This window comes from Battus philenor, unplaced genomic scaffold, assembly GCF_028537555.1.
Source record: "Battus philenor isolate CCGP_79_NKW_IND1 unplaced genomic scaffold, ilBatPhil1.0.hap1 SCAF_27, whole genome shotgun sequence".
In the NCBI taxonomy this organism is placed as follows: Eukaryota; Metazoa; Arthropoda; class Insecta; order Lepidoptera; family Papilionidae; genus Battus; species Battus philenor.
This window is the reverse complement of record NW_027181690.1, coordinates 2,095,853-2,118,113: the sequence shown is the minus strand read 5'-3', so window position 1 is coordinate 2,118,113 and position 22,261 is coordinate 2,095,853. Positions and strand designations below refer to the sequence as shown.

Sequence of the window (22,261 nt, the reverse complement as noted above, 5' to 3'; positions counted from 1 at the left end):
GTAGTAGTAGTAGTAGTATTTGATTAAATCGACGGTACACGAGTTGATTTTGCGCATATCTATAACAGGTACAGAGGTGCTTAGCGGTGCTTAGTAACTTAGCGTGTACAGAGGTACAACAGACTAAAAGAAAGGACTCTACCTACGAAACATTCTGTCCTCGGCACATTATAAACCGTGTGTACGCATTATAAAGTACTTAATTAATTCCGTGACCGTCTAGACGCTGTTCTCAACGCAAAAAAAGCATTTTCTAGAGAGAAAGCATTATGTTCACATTCTTTTTATCTTTGTTTAAAAGCATAAGTTCACTAACAGTAAATACACCTTATTCACGGTAATATTTTTTCTGTCATGTTTAATGTTGTTTAGCTTTTATATTTTATTTAGGTTTGACTTATTATAGCGAAGGTTTCCAGAGTTTTTTTTGTAACAAACTACTTTCAAAATTTAGCTGGTTTCAGTGGATCCCTTGCAGCCACCTTTTTTTGACGGCTCCGTTCTTAGTGTCTCTCGTTTGATCGTCATGGGTGGACAGGGTCTCAATGTCTTCTATTCTTTCATCTAATTTCCTTCACAATATCTTTCATCCCTCACTTCCCACTTCCTTCAACTTCTAATTCTACTTATACGCCATATTGAAATTAACTAGGAGTTCTACTAAATATGAAACATTTAAATTTTTACAACTAAAAATCGCCGAGCGGCTTATCATATCTGCTAACATTGTTAGAGATAGAAATCAAGCGAAATGTTTAATTCTTCACCATTAACAACAAATAAATATTGGAAGACAAAAGAAGAGAAATATGAATCCTCATTTTTTGTATTACCCACTTCGAACCATTCATGGTGAGGAATAGTGTACGAAATGAGAAGAATATGAAAGGAGTCCAATTTGATGGAATTAAGAAAAATGACTTGAAATAAATAAAGTTTTAACAGGATTCTTCAAACTACCTGATCGGAAGACCTAAGGACTTTCAGTGTCTAAAAGGTATTTGCAGATTCCGCTCAGAGGGCACTTAGATCTCTTTTAATGTAACGAAGACGAGGCCTCCTGAACGGGTCCACGTTCGAGCCGCAACATGCTATGATGCACTGAATTGTAAGGTTACCGAGCTCTTAGCTTCAGCTGACGCATCATAGACTGACTAGGATCTAGGATCCCCATGAAGGCACTCCAGTTTTGAGCTGTTACTCGTAAGGACCGCGCCTCAACTTGGTCGGTTGCTATTGCCTGGCTAATATCAATACTACTAATTAATTCTATATATATGTATATATATGTGTGTGTGTGTGTTTTTAACTTAGGTGTTAATATAGACGGATGTTACACAGCCCGATAGTTTTTTGGACTGGACTTTCACTACTGCCCAAATGGCATTTGCAGATTCTGCGGGTTCCAGGTGTCAGGGCGCAGAGCGAAGACGGAAGACATGCTTCAGGCGCATGCATGGCATGCATTCAGGTGACCTGGCTCAGGGGCCTCCATAAGGGGACCTTAGCTTGGAGTATCACTCATCGATCATAACCGCTTATATATGACGCTTATGAGCGGTGGTTAGTGGTTCGTTTCTGAAGAAACTGGTCCTTTATCGATTGGAGGATCGTTTCAAATAATTTTTTCATTTCAAATAATTTTATTTAAATATCATTGTGATCATTCGCAAGCATCCAATACATAGAGTAACGAAATAAAATTGATATACCGTAAAAAAATATTCTATTTGTTTATATGATAAAAAAGTCATATCTCCTATTAGGAAGTAAGTAATATTACCAATAGAGTTGTTTAACTGATTCCATATGTGGAAAGAAGTAATTTTAAAAGGTAACTAGATATATAATTGAAAATAAACTTTACTTGTATACAATACGATACACTTCTCATTGTGTATTGTATTAGATAAAAAAGAAATTCATCCAAATGCCATACTTAACCGTAAACCAATGTGACCAGAGATAATCCGCGAACAAGGTAAAATAGTGTCTATTGCATTGTAATAAGGTGCAACGATTATTTACAACTACCCGCATGAGCGTGGTAATTGATTTGATCTGTTTGAAGCCATCTCTAAAGTAAACTTCGTTCGTGTCGGGTGAGACGAGACGTTTGGAGACAGTTCCGTGAAAGAAGTATTTATTTCGATCGATATTATTCACCGGCGAACTATTTTTATTTTCTTATTTGACAGTTGTTTAAATTTAGAACGCTGTCAATAATTTATCTATGTTTTTTTTTTACACGGCACGCAGTCCTAGGGTCCTTTGATTTATTTTCTTTTTAACACGTTGACTGCCATGTCACCCATATATGAGTGATGGAAAATTTTCCGTTCAGGCCACCGTCACCTACTTTGCATGGGAATATATTTATTATATATAGGAAGGGGTAAGAAATTTTCAAAAAGATTTTTAAAAGGAAGTCGATAGATAATATTATTTTTATGTGTTAAAAACTATATTATTAAAGAATAAACTTTAAAGATAAAAATTTTACGTGTAATAACAAAAAACATAAATAATGAAATAAAAAAATTAAATTATGTTTATTATGACAAATCGTCTTATTTGCTTTTTTTAAAAAATTAATTGGTTATTTTTCATTTTTGAATTTTTATAAGTGGGTGACGTTGGCCTGAACGAGAAATTTTTAAAAATGACTCAGGCAGTCAACGTGTTAATCTAATATGTTATATAAAATTCTCGTGTCACGGTGTTCGAACTTGAACTCCGCTGAAACGGTTTGACCGATTTTTACCAAATTTAATATGCGTATTCAGTAGGTCTGAGAATCGGCTACTATCTATTTTCTATACCCCTAAGTGATAAAGGTTGTTCACACTTAAAAAAAAAAATTTATTTTTTTAACGAAATTTTTTGTTTTTATTTTTTTATGATACAGCATACAAGAATACATACAACAATAAATTTTCACCCCTCTACGATCAACCCTTATTTTATATTTGTAAATTAAAATAACAATTTTTTTTTGCAAAACAACGTTTGGGGATCAGCTAGTATTTTATATATTCATTTACATTTTATATTAAGTTTTATTTGTACTGTATTGTATTTGAGTGTCGACTACCAGCCGGTAGACGCGGCGTGGATGGCCTTTTCAAGATGTACCAGCAATATAATCAAGGTCACAGGTAGTTGCTTGATGCAGGAAGCGCAGGATCGGTCATTGTGATGATCTTCTATGGGACGCTACCCTTGACTCTACCCTTTGTGCTATCTCGACGATCCATCGTCCGCTTTAATGTCTCTGAAGTTAGAGAGAGTTTCAGGCCCCTACCCTAAATACCTCCTCGTTCTCTGGAAGACCATCTGTCTGTCCTCTGACGATCCTCCTCGGCCGACTTCTTGATCATAACGGCCTCACGAGAAGCACGATCCTCCACGCCAATGATGTGTTCAGCATCCGAGATGGAGATGCAGGCAAGGGATCGTAAGTTCTGGTTACCAAGCCAAGCACGAGCATTTGAAATGCCGAATATCGGTCAACCTGTTTCATCGCTACTTTTCTTTCAGTAACATAACTCCTAATTCAATAGTGATCAACAGATGACCATGTTAAAATTTTCAGAAGACGCAAACTGCTTTTAAATGGTCGTACTGGAAATCTATATGGGTCGCCTATGTCCAGTAGTGGACTTCTATATCTGTAATGACGAGTGTAGTTATAGGAGACATTTTAAATATCAATAATCAATAAATAAGACAGAAAAGGACCAATATTTAGCCACTCCTGCACATGCAGTGGTAGTCGTGAAACAAAGTGAACCACCCGCCAGCCCGCTGATAAATGCGTATGCGGCAAACAATGCGAATCACACAACCGCCACCACCAAATCACTCAACACGTGTTTCACCCCTCCACGGGGCATCTTCAGGAGTTATGTTACACCGATTAGTGCCTAACACATAGTGTTGACATTTATCAGCGGGCTGACGGCGGTGCACTTTGTTGCACGACTACCACTGCATGTATGGAAGTGGCTAAATATTAGTCCTTTTCTTACTTAAATAATAAATAAGTCATTACTTTGCAAGGCAGCTTTACTGATTGCACTCAGTTTAATTCAGATCAACGTCTGACATTGTACGCTAATCTCTAAAAGTAATTAAGATATATATTTATAACTAAGTCGATGATCCAGTTAAAAAACTAGTTTACTAACCACACGGTAATTAAATGCTCCTGCGACAAATTAGCGAAGGTTAAATTTATCAAGTACGCATAAGTTAAAAACATATTAAAAGTTACAGTATAAATAGTGACTCTGTTATGTGTTCCTTTATAGGTGATAGTACATTAAAAATTTACTTTATACAACATTGTAGAAAGATCAGACCATATTTAATAAAAAAAAACAAAAAAATTGAAGAGATAATTGATCTTTAATGGAATCAGGCGTTACCTTGCGGAAGTCCATCATAAGTAAGAAAAGGACCAATATTTCACGACTACCACTTCCGCACATGCAGTGGTAGTCGTGCAACAAAGTGTACCGCCCGCCAGCCCGCTGATAAATGCGCATGCGGCAAACAATGCGAATCACACAACTGCCACCGTCAACACACACACAGATAATTGATCGCGTGTAAAAGCAAACATCTAACTTATGATTTTAGACATCAAAACAGCTCTTAGTTTGAAATTGTTTCTTTAAGGCTGTGACTAAAAATACCGCGAAACATCGAGGCTTTAAATATTCTATTGGAATGACATTAAATAAGCTAATGCATGCGTTTTAAAGATATTTAAATAAACACGAAACATCTTCTTGTCTAATATTCCACAGTACTTGATGATGAAGGTCTAGAGACATATTGTATTAGACTTCCGACGACTATATGTCGTCAATCTACCTATAGGGAAGCCTACCTTTTTTTGAAAATTGGGGGGGGGGGTTTTCAGGATAAATACAAGATACCCTATTTAATGGAAGCAGGCATTATTTTGCGGAAGTCCATCCTAAGTAAGAAAAGGACCAATATTCAGCCACTCAAGCACATGCAGTGGTGGTCGTGCACCGATATATATTATATCATTGATGATTCTGTGTTTGGCACTGATCGGTGTAACATAACTCCTGAAGATGTCCCGTGGAGGGGTGAAACACGTGTTGAGTGATTTAACGGTGGCAGTTGTGTAATTTGCATTGTTTGCCGCACGCGCATTTATCAGCGGGCTGGCGGGCGCGGTGCACTTTGTTGCACGACTACCACTGCATGTGCGGAAGTGGCTAAATACTGGTTCTTTTCTTACAAGATACCCTGCTCCTTAGGGTAAAGACAAGGTTATGTGGGATTCCTACCCACTCAAAACCCGCTCGGTGGTAGTCTTCGGTACCATTGGGGAGCTGCCGTATCTACTATGGAACTCACATCTGTCCATCAGTACCACGCCAAGACAGATCCTTGAAGGAAGCTGTGCCAACCTAAATGCTCGCTAACCTGATGTCCACTTAGTCGCCTCATACGACAGGCAGGGGACACCTTAGCCATATCCTAGTGAATCCAAGATAAAACATTTATTGTCAGGCCCACATATCCCTAGGCTTGTCTACATTGCGTCTACCAGTTTGCGTTCGTAATACGAGAACAAGAAAGCATAGTTGAAACGTCATCATCTGTCCCTTTCATTTGCTTATTGACCGGTTGAAAGAGTGATAACATTGTAAGTAAAAGTAGAGAATGAAATGTATTTTTTCACATAAATCTAGTGAAAGTAAATTATTTTTTTCCCTGCGTTCACATCTCATATAAAGAGTTTAATTTCTATTGTTATTCATTGTTTCATGTTACATTGTGTAAAGTGTATTATTGTTTTATTGTTATACGATGTTCCAACTTTATCTTAAGGTTCGTTACTTAACATCTTAAATTATTTTATTTAACACAAATAATTCACATAAGGACGGGTTTAATCGGTGGTCGCTTCTGATGGAGATGTTCAAAGTCAACCAGAGAGCAATGGAGAGTGCTATGCTCTCTTTTTAAATAAGGAGATCTGAAGTAGAAATAACGTTACTGAAGTAACTCAAAGAGTTGCTCGTCTCGATGTGGCCGAAATACAACAAAATAATGTCTATTAATTTTGATCTATAAAAAAAAACAATATTGATTTCTTTTTTCAAAATTTCCTTTGCCCCCTCGCGTCCTCTGCGTAACGCAATGATAAAAAAACTGTTTTTTTTTTTACCACAGACTATTGATATCGGTTAAGATGTCAAATACATCGATAAAAAAATATTCATTAATTTTGATCTATTAAAAAAAACAATATTGATTTTATTTCTGAAATTTCCTTTGCCCCCTTGCGTTTGAATAACGCAATGATTTAAAAAAAAATGTCTGTTTTTACCACAGACTATTGATATCGGTTAAAATGTCAAATACATCGATAAAAAAATATTCATTTATTTTGATCTTTTAAAAAAAAAACAATATTGATTTCTTTTTTCAAAAATTTCCTTTGCCCCCTCGCGTTCTTTGCGTAACGCAATAATTAAAAAAATGTTTTTTTTTTTTACCACAGACTATTGATATCGGTTAAGATGTCACGGTATTGATAAAAAGCAAATATCTCACGCTTTTTTTTTGGTCTGTGGCGCGTCTCGGGACTGGCAGACGTATAGGTGCGGGTCATTGACCCCGCCGGTTGGATTTGGTTTAGTTGTTACTCGGCCGGGTCGCCGTCGGTCCATCCCGGAACTAGTTTTATCGATTTATATGATCAGTTTCGAATATTCAATGCTTTAGTTACCTTGGCTTTGCGATCGCATGACATCCATATCCAATTCAACGATGAACTGTCGATAGATTTTTTTTTAATATTTTACGTCAACAGAACATAACTAAATATGTTTGTCTATTATATCCTTACTGTCATGAATATCTCATCACCACTTCAGGACTAAGGATACAGGTGCCACCTGCACGTTACATGATCTGCACACTGTGACTTCAACTTGTCAATTTACATTTTTCAACTACCTGAATCTTTTAACGCATGAATCTTTCAACGAACTTAATCAAGTACCACCTTTCTCCGCGGCAAAAAGCGCAAAGAAGGAGGTCCAACTTATAAATGGACATCCTACCCTGCGCTTTTATCCTTCACAGGTGAAATGTTTGACTTCTGTCTTGTTAAGACGTACGATGGATGATGGTATATGCTTGCCCAGAAAAAACCCTTCCACTCTTATCATGAAGACTTCTAAGTTAAAATTCTAGTAAGGATATATATACCAGATATATTATAATTAATAATTTATTATAAAAATTGTATAAGAATGTAACTAGATAGACAATTAGTAGGTATAACACACCAAAGACAAGAACTAAATTATACTGTGAAGTTTTAAGAGCGAAGAAGAAGCAAAAAAGGTGATGTATAGAAGAACTAATAAATCAGAGGAACATGAGAAATTGTAATGAAAAATAAATGAATATATGACTGAGATTGTGACTTAAAATATGGAGAGTAAAATAAATATAAATAAAAGAAAGGTATAACACACCAAAGACAAGAACTAAATTATACTGTGATGTTTTAAGAGCGACGAAGAAGCAAAAAAGGTGATGTAAAGAAGAACTAATAAACCGGAGGAATGTGAGAAATTGTAAAGAAAAATAAAGGAATGTATGACTGAGATTGTGACGTAAAAAATACAGAGTAAAATAAATATAAATAAAGGTATAAATATTATTAAATTGTATAACATATCCTGTCCAAATATAAAGGTGAATAAGTAATAATTGTCTGGAAACAATGACGGCGGTAATTTGTTCCGCTACTTGACTGTTCGCACTATAAAAGTATTAGCAAAATGCTTTTTTTTTAAAACCCCCTTTTATTGGAGGCCTCTCGTGTTCCCCTAACATGGGTAAGGTTAAGGTTTTTAATATTTACAATAAGTTATTCACACTCTTAATTTATATCTTCTATCATACGTCACATTATCATTCATTCTCTCTACTGCCACACATCACAATGTCTTCCGCTCTTTATCATTTATCACATTCCTTTCTTCCGTCTTCTCTCATTCTTCACCTCAGTTCTTAATATTACAGCTATGTTAATTTACATTTGGTAGCAAAACGCTTAGTGCGGTTGGAAGTAATTTTAACCGTGTACGAATGTCGTAAATCGTTCGTCTTGTTGTTCGATGGAAGAAAGTGTGTGATTGGAATTATTTGGTGTAATTCCAACGCTGATACTTCATAATGCAGTCTTGTATACTGACTTACCGATCCATAGTGTATTCTCATGTCATTCGCGCTATGTGGTTACTTTCATTCATTCTCCATTCGATTTTAAATTAAGAACACTATCTTTAAATTATAATCTGTGGTATCTGTTTTTCTATGTGTTTTTTTATGGTAATTTATATTTTCAAAAAGACCCTCCGAAAGCTTCCTGAATCTTTGAACGACCTCAAGTTGACAGGTCCGTACTACAGAATTTTAAATTAAAATGTAACTGGCTGTAAACTGTCTACATATAAACAAATTAAATAAAGGATAATAATATAATAAAGAATGGTTTTCCTTATAACCATTTGGCTTGAATCTATTTTAAGAGAGGATAAAATAATTAATAATTCATTTCGTTATCTGTCCCATGTCGTCAAGCAGAAGCGAATAACAAAACAAAACCAATCGAACTTTTTAATAAAAACATATTTATTATATCGCAGTATGGCATAAGCGTATTGGCTGTAAGATTTTAAATATTAAAAAAAAACATTTCTCACACGATTATAATTATTATATGGCGTCTTAACAGCCAGACCTATGTCCATATCATAAATCATCAACATTAATTCAGCTGTAGGATGCCCACAGCTGGACATTTTCCAACGACCTTGACATCTGACATCTGTTAACCTTGTGGGTGAACTTCCTCGATGTAAAAGTTTATAGGCTTGAACGTATATCGCTTTTGTTGTAAATTAATATACAGTATATTTTATCCAAAAATAAATGGTTTCAGAAATAATAAATAATGTAATATTAATATAGTAAGAAATAGCATTAAAAAAATTCATATGACTACATATTAAAATTAATTATTTTTTAACCCTTAATAGCCTGATTTACGAAAGTGATTTTTTTTAATATTACTGTGTTTGCTAGAGGGTCTAGATGAAGGGAAAAATCGATTTTTTTTTAAATTTCGTTGGAAAGAATATTATACAACAGTAAAATTCGTACAGCCAACCTATAAAAAAAACTAATAGTAATGTGAACATTCGATTTAAAAGATTGGTATCAAAATTGAAAATCTAGGCTATTAAGGGTTAATATCTGTACCTGCAGACTTTGTACAGCCAGAAGTTATTGGCCTGCGGTATTTTAATTAAAAAAGTGTAACTTATTTCGGAATAATCACTATATACTTAACAGAGAACTAAAACTTGCGAACGTATGTCGCGGGTTTAATTCTCGGGAAACAATTTTATTTATTCATACTTTGTTCATTAATTATATAAGATTGCCATTATTCACAAACAAGTTTTTAAAAGATAGGCAGCATTATCCTCTGCGTACCATAATACCACAAGGTGATCTTCAACCCTGCCAAGCGTGATAGTAATGGTATATCCCCCCATAGATATCTTTGGGGGAAGCCTTGCAGTGTGTGTCTATAGGCAGAAACGACCGTAACTGAAGAGGGGTGTAAAAAATTTTGAGATTTTTGCAGCTATATGAGCTATTTATTCACCCCTTTAGAGCCTTTGGATATATATCAATCATCCTGTATAAACATCCACATCGGTTTATGTGTTATCAAATTATCCAGATAAGAAAGCAATAATATTCAATAAAAAAAATTCTATAAGATAAGTAATCATCCTGTATATGGCAGTTAGACATTAGATAGTCAGTAATTTTTTGACTGTTATTTTATTTTCTTCATTACAATTATTTTTCTACGCACGCCCATCCATAAAATTTATCGTGAGTTTTATACCATATTTATGTGTTCAATAAAATGCATATCGATGTTATTTAAACAGAAATGATTCTATATATACTCTGTACTTGGTTCAACATTCTATTAATAATCTGGAAGTAAACAATCTGACGTTTAGATAGCGCTCTTAGAAACCATTTACTTTTATAATGATTTACTGAACTGTAAACAATAGATACGTGGTACGTGCTTTTGGAGGGAAATTTGAATTAACACAATAGGTTAGTTTCTTTTATGATCTATATTATTATTTTAAATTGGCATCATATTTGAGAAAAAAATTCCTTTGAATTTTATATATTACTTGTATTTATGGGTCATTTATGGTAATTTATATTATATAAAGTTTATTTAATTGTTTTAATTAAAAATTAAATTACAATTAATATTACTACATTGTCATCGGTAGCCATCTTGGATTAGCTTGACTGGACTAATTTACATCGAGACACTGCCACGCAAACTGTCATAATAAAAAAATATAAAAAATCTAGACACATTTTTATACACAAGTTTAATTATATCTAATATATAAAATTCTCGTGTCACGGTGTTCGAACTTGAACTCCTCCGAAACGGCTTGACCGATTTTTACCAAATTTTACATGCGTATTCAGTATGTCTGAGAATCGGCTACTATCTATTTTAATATAAGGGTGGTCCACCCCTAAATTTTATTTTTAATTTTTTAGACAATTTTTTTGACCTAAATTTTCACCCCTCTACGTTCAACCCTTATCTTACATTTGTTAATTAAAAACTTTAATATTTTTTGTAAAACAACGTTTGCGGGATCAGCTAGTTTAACTATAGTATAAGTGCCATTTTGTTTGATGAATTTTTTTTACCTTGTATTTAGTATAATGATGTATGTGTAGTAGACATTTTGGGAATTCGAAATATTAAACGCGACAAATAATTTTGGCAAACCTTTCTCAGTGCTATCCTGGTAACGGCTGAAGAATTCTGAAGAGTCAGAAATTGGTGGATCCTCCTGTTTCTCCCCCCTACTAGCAGTATGTAGAAGCTTTTCTTCATTTTATTCTCTTATTTCACTATATCCTTTCATCTTTCACAATCTCCTATATTACAATTTGCTTCGGTTCTTCACAATATTTCTTCACCTTCAAATCGTCTACCGTGCATCATATTCTTTCTTCATCTTCGTTCATAGTTCGCAGTTTGCTACATTATCACAGTTTTTATTTCTAGTTTTAATTTTTTTACAGTCATAGCTATTTTAATAACTAAATTTATATTGCTTTATTAATTACTAGAGTGGGATCTTTCTTAACCTTTTTCAACTTAATACCGAGATTTATTCTAGTCTATTTTTTATTGTACTACTTTTTTACAGAATTCTAGAAATATAGGGCGACATTTGTCGTCGACAATTAGGTAGGCGTCACTGCCTTGAAGGAGTATGGTTAGGTCTGTTTTAAATATATTATTGAAATTAAAAAATACAGATAAAAAAATTAACAAACTAGTCTATTCTTATAAAGACGTCAAAACCAGCCAGACACAAACGTACTAATTGCGAAAATACTTTTTTCACCTATCTATATATATAAGTATGGTGTAATATATGCGTTAGTTTTATTTTTAATTTTAAGCATATTCTAATTTGAAACAAACATTATTTTTCTATTATCACATAATGACATGACAACACTTATAGCGGAGTTTGAAAGGTCGAATGACATTAGTCAATTGAGTGACGAGTTTAATAATATAAATATACTATCTATTTAAAATGATTTTTTTTAATTAAAAATTTGATAAAAGCTTTTAGTTATAATAAAGCTTAGGAATAAATAGCTCTGCTACTGTATTAATGATATTGTGAAGATGACCACAAAAAACACGTTTTGTTGTGGTCACTTCTCAGTTCAGGATGCGTTTGGAACCCTCGCAATTTAAAGTAATTTATACCATAGGGGAGTTCAATTGGGTACTTATTTCTTTCAAATTAGATTCTTCGGGCATTCATCTAATTGCGTATACCTGTGATCTTTCTAATAAATATGAAATTATCAATGAATAAATAAAAACCACATTCTAGAACCCACAATTTTATTCGAAAAAAGAAGTCTCAGTTAGACATGCTAGATTTTTTTACACATTGCGCAAAACAATAACGATATGTTTCGTATGTCAAACAAGGATATAAAAATACAGATACAAAAAAGGCGGCGGATGCCGAAACGTTAAAAATGCGCAGGTTTTTGTTTTTCATTAAAAAGGCTCGCTCAGGTATGAAAGAGTAAATGCAAAAGTATATAGCGCTTTCAAATTAGCCGTTTCGCATTTTATTTCGGGCTTTATGTTAAGGTGGCAGCTATGAAGAGAGATGTACACCATAACGTTGTTATAATACGCTTTTAGTTATTAAATACAATATCTCCTTTCATTTATGTAAAGCCCATAGTTACCTCTAGTGATCGACTTGATGATCAGTCTTGCGCTGCTTTCATCTAATGTGAGGTCTACCAACGCTGCGGATACCGGCACGTGGTCGGCACACGAGGACTTTTCAACCGGGTGAAGCGTCCCTAGCTACTTGAGATAAGCAATTCTTCTATCTATCTACGTGACCTAGGTTCTTGCATGCAGATCACCTATTTCAATCTCGAAGTGAATGCTCTGAGCTTAACCTTCTCCAACGCTCTCTTAGTGACTTTCTTCCAAGACCAAGCGTCAACGATCACGTCTCATATCCACAAGTGATAGCCGGCGAAATATACACCAATACCTCACTTTGCGTCGTGGAATAAATCAAAATAGGTATAGTATAAGACAAAAAAAAATATATATATACATATCATTCAACGGCGTATCGAAAAGGGAAATCCCAGAGAAATATAAACTTTTAGGTATAGAAAGAGAGCGCTATACAATACTTCTCTACCTGTAATGAACATTCTTTTTATAGTTTTTAATCTGTATAAATATAGGCTAAGCTTGCTGAATATACTTCCTTCCACATTGCCGAGTGGTCCACGCTGCCCTCTAATTTTCATTCCACAATTACTACACAAACAGCAACACGGATTCTACCAAGAAAGCCTCGCCTCTACTGCTTCATCCTCCATCAGACTAATGCAGGTTCGGAAACCCGAATGCTTTAGTTTATCATAGTTTACGAACTCTACCGTTCCGTGAACTCATTTCCGATGAAGCTTTAAAAGCCTTATGGCTAACACCAGAAATATCAAAGATACAATACATATGAATATACACACATTTACTTCGGACTTCGTGTTTTTACCTCCAAAACCTTCCGACCTTAGGATGAATTCCACAAAGGTATGAAGTGAAAGGTAACATTTCACAGAAGTTGATCCCGGGGTCATATCCCTGCTGCCATATGTCTACTACCTGGTGTTACCACTGCCCTTAACCGATATATTTGTTCCTAATATAAAATTCAAATATTACAATAACCAGTTAATGCATATAAAATACGTCACCTGAAATTTCACTTCACTAAACCACTCCTTCGTTATCACATTACGTTACACTTACCGCGCCACTCCCGTAAATATTACGTCATATAAGATGGAAAATAAACGACCAACAATTTTTTTTTAATAATAATGATATTTAAATGAATTAACATATATCTGTTATAATAATTTCTTTATTGATGAGATATCCAAATATTTTTTAAATATTCTGCGAAATTTATAATCATCATTTAAGTATCACAACGGTGATAGTCAGGTTTTCTTAGATCCCACTAACACCTTTAGTCGTACAAACTCCACCTACCTTCTTAGAGCAATTTTTATTATAGCGATCTTATTTAAACGACTCCATACATAGAAAATCGAGCAGTGATAACCTATTGGTAGAAGAGATTAGCGATCGTAAGTTCCAGGTTCAATTCTCGATATGTACTCACAAACAAGTTTCTACAGTAATCAGGCGTCATAATGGAATCAGGCGTTACCTTGCGGAAGTCCATCGTAAGTAAGAAAAGGACCAATATTTAGCCACTTCCGCACATGTGTGACTGAACTATATATTTTTCATGCGCTGTCTGTGAAGCGAAATCTCTTGCCTTGTGGTCTAAAAGGTCAAATTCTACATTATGTAAATTGAAAACTAGAATTTGACCACCACAAGGCAAGAGATTATATATAGTTCAGTCACACATGTGCGGAAGTGGCTAAATATTTATTTACTTTCTTAGAGATAGACAGTAACAATAGGCAGTAAGAAAGTACAAACTTAAAAGCTTAGAAATATAAAATTAGTTACAGTTGTTACCTTATAACTATCTCACTGAGAACATATAATGATTTATAGTCAAACAATGAAAAAACAAATAAAAATAAAAACATTATATATTGGTCCTTTTCTTACTTAAGTTTCTACAGGTTGGACAGCAGCGTCTTCTGCGTACAATAATACCACGACTAACCCAACTACCAAGCATGGCTATTATGGTACATCCCCCAATATCTCTGGGGAATGCAAATGTCTTGCAGTCTATACGCTGAAATGACGATACATTGAAATCTAATAAGTTATGCATAAGAGTATCTATAATATCGTTAAGGAATCCTGACAGTGTATCCATATCGAAGTTCTCAATTGTTAGACTGCGTTTCCACCAAGGTATCCAAGGGAGCCAGAGTTACGTAAACAAAGTTTACTATAAGTAAGGAAAGGACCAATATTTAGCCACTTCCACACATGCAGCGGTAGTTGTGCAACAAAGTGCACCGCCCGCTGATAAATTCGCATGCGGCAAACAATGCGAATCACACAACTACCACCGTTAAATCACTCAACACGTGTTTCACCCCTCCACGGGGCATCTTCAGGAGTTATGTTACACCGATTGGTGTCAAACACAAAGTTTACTCTAAGTGCCGTTTAGACTCTGCCTTCCCTTGTTGGCGGACTTCGTAATTGCCAATAAGTAAACATAAAAAACCAAGCCAGAAATAAAAATTACCGCACCGTTACAACCTCACGCACTTCGTATGAAACTAAAAGGTTTTTGATATGAGTTAGTTTAGTAATCTATTTTCTTCGTGAAACGAAATAACGGATATTTATTACTTGAAATTACTTTTTCCAAGCAACTTAGAAAAGTCAAGACATAAATATAATGTATTTTTAGATGTAATAAAGATAAAAGATAAAATTAATTTATTCAACATTGGAACTTTCAACAGAACTCTTGTCAACTGTCCACTTTTTTTTAATCTATTTTATTTTTCATTCTACTCTGCTTCGCAAGGTGTTATAGTTTTGAAGAAAAAGCAAGAAAAAACAAACTCCACAAAAAAACATACACTTTATCAGATATAGCCTAAATGAAATCAAGCGACATCACTGCTAAAGATTCTTATCATTTAAATATTCTCTTATTAAATAATAAGCCTTTTCCATCAATTTACTTTTAAAATGCGTATTGAATTTTGTAAATGGTAGTCCAATAATATTTTCAGAAAATTATAAAAAAAATCTAATTCCGTTTATTACAATGATTTAAAGATATTTTGCGGTCGAAACTTTGGTACAGCTGTTATAAAGTATATTATAATGTATGTTTTTATACATAGTGTTATTTGTCCCAATTTTTTTCTATATACTATTATTACATGGCTCGAATTTTGCTTCTATATATAAGAATATGATTTCAATACACAATAAAAACAAAACGTAAAAGTATTCGTATTACGTAATGTTAGGATGTAACGCAGTGTTTCTAAATAAAATATAATTGCGGTGTAGAAGCACCTTTATATTTATTACAGTATATGCCAGTCGTGAAATATTATTATTTCTATTTCGAGGAATAAATATAATGTCGTCAAAAACAGGGCAAATGGCATGTTTTATGAGATAAAAATGTGTACGTTCAAATATTCAAGACGATTCCGCTTAAAACGTTATGCCATCAACGATATGGCTTATAATGTACTTGTAAAGTCATAACCTAAATAAACTATTTTAATTTTTTTTATTAATCTAATATATAAAATTCTCGTGTCACGGTGTTCGAACTTGAACTCCTCCGAAACGGCTTGACCGATTTTTTACCAAATTTTACATGCGTATTCAGTATGTCCGAGAATCGGCTGCTATCTATTTTCCATACCCCTAAGTGATAAGGGTGGTCCACCCCTAAATTTTATTTTTAATTTTTTAGACAATTTTTTTGGTTTTTATTTTATTATGATACAGCATACAAACCTAAATTTTCACCCCTCTACGATCAACCCGTATTTTACATTTGTTAATTAAAAACTTTAATTTTTTTTGCAAAACAACGTTTGCGGGATCAGCTAGTAATTTATATATTCTTCTGCCAGACTAACATACATATTGTGAAATATTTTTATCGATATAAATTAAAAAAAAAACTAATATTTACATATAAAATATGATAAAGAAAAGATATTTCAAGGGAATAAATATTTTCTTCAATTTCTACTGATCTAAATTTAAATTTTTAACTTTTTCTATAAATAGTATTTCTTAAATATCATACTTTACAAGAATGTCGAATGAAAAATATACAAAGCTATTAAAAATACATCGTAATTAAAACGCTTTATCTTTTTTTAAAACAATTGATTTAAAAAAAATACATAAATCATTTATTTTATACTTATTGTTGTCTATTTATAATCTGTCATAAAAATAATCAGTCGAACAAAATGGCGGCATCTTAGATACGAGCAGAATTATACAACGCCGCCTTGATAATCTACATAAATCTGACTCTAATAAACGTGATTAGTAAATATAAAAGATTGTAAACGGTTGATTTTAGTTTTTCTAGATTTATATCACCGATGTCATTTATGGAAATTTACGCTGTTGTCTTTAACAATCCAGTAACTAGACATTCCTCTTCCTAATTTAAAAATGTGAAATTAAAACCCGATGATGGTTTTAATTTCATCATCATTATGTCGAGTCGATAGAAGCCCATCACAATTCATAGGTCTCCCCCAAAATTAGCCATGATCACCAGTCTTGCCTTGCCCGTATCCACCGTCTTCTGAGGACTTTGACTATGTCATCGATCCACCTAGTGGGATTTACGACGCGTCTGAAGGCTGGTGGCCGCCATTCGAGAACATTCCAGCCCCAACTGCCACTTTAGACAAGTAATGGCACTAGCTACATCGTAACCTAAGTTTTTTTCTGTGGTCCATTTCCGAATAAAAATATAATATTAAATAAATTTTAGTCTTATGTAAGCGTTCGAGTTTTTAGGGTGATCGAAATGTGAGGAACTTGGTTTCTGACCGGCTCTTCACAGAAGATCAGCATTCCGAGCAAATGTTAGCTTACTACTTATAATGTTAAATGATCAAGCAACATAATTGAATTTTTATTTTTATTAATTTAATTTTATTGTCATCGAATTATAGCTCTCAATTTTTAGTTACAGAAATTGATTATTATATAAGATGTATAAGCTTTTCATCAACTGGATAGGCCACACGCTCCGAAGTGACCCTGATCACATACCGAGGCAAGCCCTATAATGAAATCCTCAAGGAAAGCGAAGATGTGGCCGCCCAAAGCAAGCCTGGCGGTGGACTATCACTGCAGAAGTGAAGGCAGTTGGAATGACGTGCAGCGAAGTAAAGCGCGAGGCTCAAGACCGCTCGGGATGGCGACGTACTGTGAACGCCCTCTGCCCCATCTTGGGGACATACGAATAAATGATGAATGATGATAATTTTCATCATTGTAGTATTAAAATAATCACTATACGATATTTAAAAAAACATGCAATTACAATTGTCAAAATTGTTTTCCCGCACTTTAATATTGCCTATTGACAGAGCCCGTGACAGCGTCCGCGTGGAATTGCACAAAAAAAATTGTTTTATTTTCGTTTCAGGATTTTTTCTAAAATATAAGTAGCCTAAGTTACTCCTTTTTACATCAGCTACCTGATCAGCCAAAAAAAAACAGACAAATATAAAAATTTAAAAAAATAATTTTGGTAAATGTACCATTCACACGCATATAGTAAAAATAGATTATGTTAATATTAAAAATAGACGCTCAAAATTTTATTTATTTACATATATAGATGGTAAGATAAAAGTGCTGTTCGCTCAAATCGGTACAGCCATTTCAGAGATTAGCCGGTACAAACAAATAGATACAAAAATTAAAAAAAAATTGAATTTTGGCATATGTACATACAAACAGACATACCAATTTTATATATTTGTACAGATGGTCGAATAAAATCGCTGTTCGATTTTTAAAAACTGAGTCAACCTTGAAATTATATATATTTAAAAAAAACTTTTCTACATTACTCAGAATTAATTGTACGTAATAAATTAAATGTTACTTTTTTATAGCATTTAACGAGTTTAACGCCAGTGAAGTAGCGTGTAAAGGCGAATGTTAATTATATAGCTTAATTAATCATAGTTGATATTAACATAATTTTTACATTTCCGTCTTTCTTTAGCTGTTTATTCATTTATACATATCATTATCCGCACAGAACCACTTACAATGACCACTTCCCACATGGGAAGAATAACATAAGAACCAATTTCGACGCGAAAGAAGTGCTCTTTTACCACAATTGGTTCTGGAAGCTAATTCCATAACCTGAGAGCGACAACAGTGAAAGATTTCTCCATAAATATAGTAGAATGATCAAGCATAGTCAATTTGAAGTTCTCCGATGATCTAAGCAACTGATCATGTGAGTCACGTAAGAAAAGAAATCTCATTTATTATAAATTAGATTAAACTCAGAAGTATTTATTTTTGGGGTAAAATAAGTAAACTTAAATTATCTGTAACTACCAATCAATATGAAGGATCACAACCTGAAGGTTCCGCCATGACACTATCATTTGACAAATGTATTAACAATATTGCCATATAAAAAAATTGCTCTGTCATTATACCCAATAAACAGTTTTTTCTTTTTTTTATAATCAAAATTAGAGTAATAATTTGTGAAAGAAGGTAGCATAAGAAACAACTCAGATTATTATTTGTGAATACAAATTTGACATTAACACTTAATAGCCTGATTTACGAAAGTGATTTTTTTTAATATTACTGTGTTTGCTTGAGGGTCTAGATCAGTGATTCCCAAAGTGGTCTATATCGACCCCTAGGGATCTATGACAACCTGCAAGGGGTCTACGTCAGCGAAAAAAAAATTGGGGGTCCATGAAATGAAAATGGGGGTCCACGATAGTGGATCTCAACACATACACTGATAGTACCTATTTACTTACATCATACTATCTTATAATATCAAAACATTTACATTATTTATAAAAGTACCTATAAAGTAAAAAAATAGTAATATGTTACGTATATTTTACATAACAGATACAAAATTTTATTTTGAGTAGTTTTAATTTAAATTCAATAAATAAATGTATAAATTAACATGTGTTTTTACTTTAAGTTTTTAACATTAAGCTTCACTACAATTAGAAATTTACAGGAAATCAATATCAGGTAAGTATGGGGTCTACCCAACACGGAAAAACATGGCAAGAGGTTTACGACACAAAAAAGTTTGGAGAACTCTGGTCTAGATAAAGGGAAAAATAGATCTTTTTTAAATTTCGTTGGAAAGAATATTATACAACAGTAAAATTCGTACAGCCAACCTATTAAAAAAAACTAATAGTAATGTGAACATTCGCTTTAAAAGATTGGTATCAAAATTGAAACTCTAGGCTATTAAGGGTTAAATTATCCTCATGTCTGGTCTAGAACTACCTGCATTTAACAAATTCTCGCGACAGTGACGATGTCGTCGGTGTAACTAGTGGGAGGGTTACCCACGTTGCGTCACTGATCCGTGGTCGCCACTCGAGAACCTTTAGGTCAAAATAGCCATCAGCTGCACGAGCGATGGACCCCCCAAACAGGCACATTAGACAAGCAATTCTTCGACCTTCGTCGTCATCATTTTTTCGCATACTACAAGGCGTAGATCTACCCTAAAACATTGATATCTTAGCTCGGGGAGATGTACCATGATCGCTACGCTTGGCAGGCGGGTTGGCGATCGCAGTGTAATATGATGGTACGCAGAGGTCGCTGAAGACTTGTTTGTTTACAGTGGCAAGTATATATAATTAATGCACAGTGTTAATTACACAAGGTTTTATCCTGGAAATACTTACGGGGCCAAGTTTTAGTCTCTGGACTATCACTGCTGATAATTTTAACTGATGACATCGAATAAAAGAACAAAATAATCAAAAAATTCGTTTAACTATGGCAATGCGTATATGTATCTTATCTGTGGCCGTTAAAAATATTTTATATGCATTTGAAATGTTTTTATTCCATATTTAAAATTTTTACTTTTTGCACATTGCAAATATTAATTCACTGACATTATTTTTTTTAATATTAGTCCGTGTAAATTGTGTTAAAGATATTTTTACGACTTCACGCTATTGATTTTCACGCTAAAGCCAATACCGCTAATACCGCCAAAATATGACATTTGATGCCAAATACAAAAAACTCAGTTAAAATTCCTATTCGCAAAAATATATGAGCGAAATACAGACTCAGAGTAATAATTTTTGACAAAGATTTCCCGGTAAAGACATTGATTTATATGGTGACAAATATAAGGATATATTTGGAACAAATAAACTCAAGAAATATGGGGTAATCTAATCAAATTATTATTTAATAGTAGCCATTACTATAAAAGAAAGCAATAAAAAAGAATTATGGTTAATCGTATGATTAATTTTGGAAATCAAAAGAAATAGATGAGGTATAATAAAAACTTTAAAAAACTTTGACAGATAGATTACAGATAATAAATTATTTCGATAAATAACTCCATTTCGGACGACTGTGTGAAACTTTTCTCATTTTTCACTGTGCATTGAGATATTTCTACGGTGCAAGTACGTCTAGGAATGTGTTTATTAACACGCGATGTTCTCATGAATACAATGTAAGACCAAGTGAATTTTGGTATATGAGAAATAAATTCTCAGTGTAATAATGTAATTAAAGAGAAAGTGTGTTAAAATATTTTTATCGTGAGAGAACCTTAATTATGATTTCATTCATTTCAACATTACAAGAAAATGAACTAGTAAAATGTAAAAACTTGAATTACTACTTCGATTGTAGTTTGAATAATGAAGTGAATAATTAGAGACGTGAAGGTAATTAAATCGTATAGATAGGTTTGTTTTACACTAAAACATTCGTTTGTAACTAAAATCCAGACTGAAATCACATTAGCGCGTTTGACTCGCGTCTGTATATCTACGAAAATGCACCCAGACATTTCTATAGGACATTCCTCACCCTCCTTTACGTATCAATATATACGCACGCTTTAGGCATGTCTACACTATTTCACATTATTTTCCTTATTCATGAATGAATACATACTTAAATATTTTAAATTTAAATTGGCTCTTATCAAACATACATTCAGATATATTTTTAGATAAATATTTTGCTTTTTTATTTTAAAAAATAAATTAGCTTACTTTTTTAGGTCCGTTCTGCACGATGCTCTCGTATTCCAATCCCTCCATGGACATGTTTCTCACAATTAATAAAAACACGAACACTTGGAGATAAATGCAGTTCGTTTTTATTTATTATGCGATAAAATCGCGGCACAATGTTTAAATAGAGTCGTCGCGGAGCTGAGAGTCGCGACAGCACTGAATGGTTAATGTTTTGTGTAAATCACTGTAAGTATTTGGTGGGTTTGAGAGTTTGGTTAATGTGGTTCGGACGGCGCGGGTGCAACAACCAGTACCACACGCCCACAGCCTCCCTTGATCTCCTGCGAGTGAACACGACGAGCGACGACCGACATATACATACATACTCTTAGGATACCTACCATAATAAATGTAAGCTACAGTTCGTATACGTCGATTCAAGTTTCACTTAACATTCCGTTTCGTCTACGCTTATTTATAAACAATTTTTATTCATTATATACTTTTAGTTACACTCATTCAAAGCAATCCTCGCTGTGTTAAATTCATACATATTGCAATTACTTCATCCAATGTGTGTATATATGTAAATAACTCATAGCATATTAAAGTCTTGTTATAATAATACTCGCGTGTAACGTAACGTAATTGTAGCTTTGGGCGTGGTATTGCCTAAATTAGATTTTTATACCCTAATAAAGGGTAAAAGTTTGAAAAGGCATAATCAGGCTACTTATTATGAATTTAATTAATCTGAAGTAATGTAATTGTTACTCCTAAATCA

At 33.5% G+C, this 22,261-nt stretch overlaps 1 protein-coding gene across 1 annotated transcript in view; it reads right to left on the bottom strand.

The window, feature by feature from the left end:
* LOC137925607 (coactosin-like protein) overlaps positions 1-21,863 on the bottom strand; it is a 65,286-nt gene extending 43,423 nt beyond the window's left edge. The window contains exon 1 of the mRNA XM_068769073.1: positions 21,514-21,863. Within this exon, the coding sequence (XP_068625174.1) occupies positions 21,514-21,567 (54 nt within the window). The 5' untranslated portion in view covers positions 21,568-21,863. The remainder of the gene's footprint in view (positions 1-21,513) is intronic.
* Between the last annotated feature and the right edge of the window lie 398 nt (positions 21,864-22,261).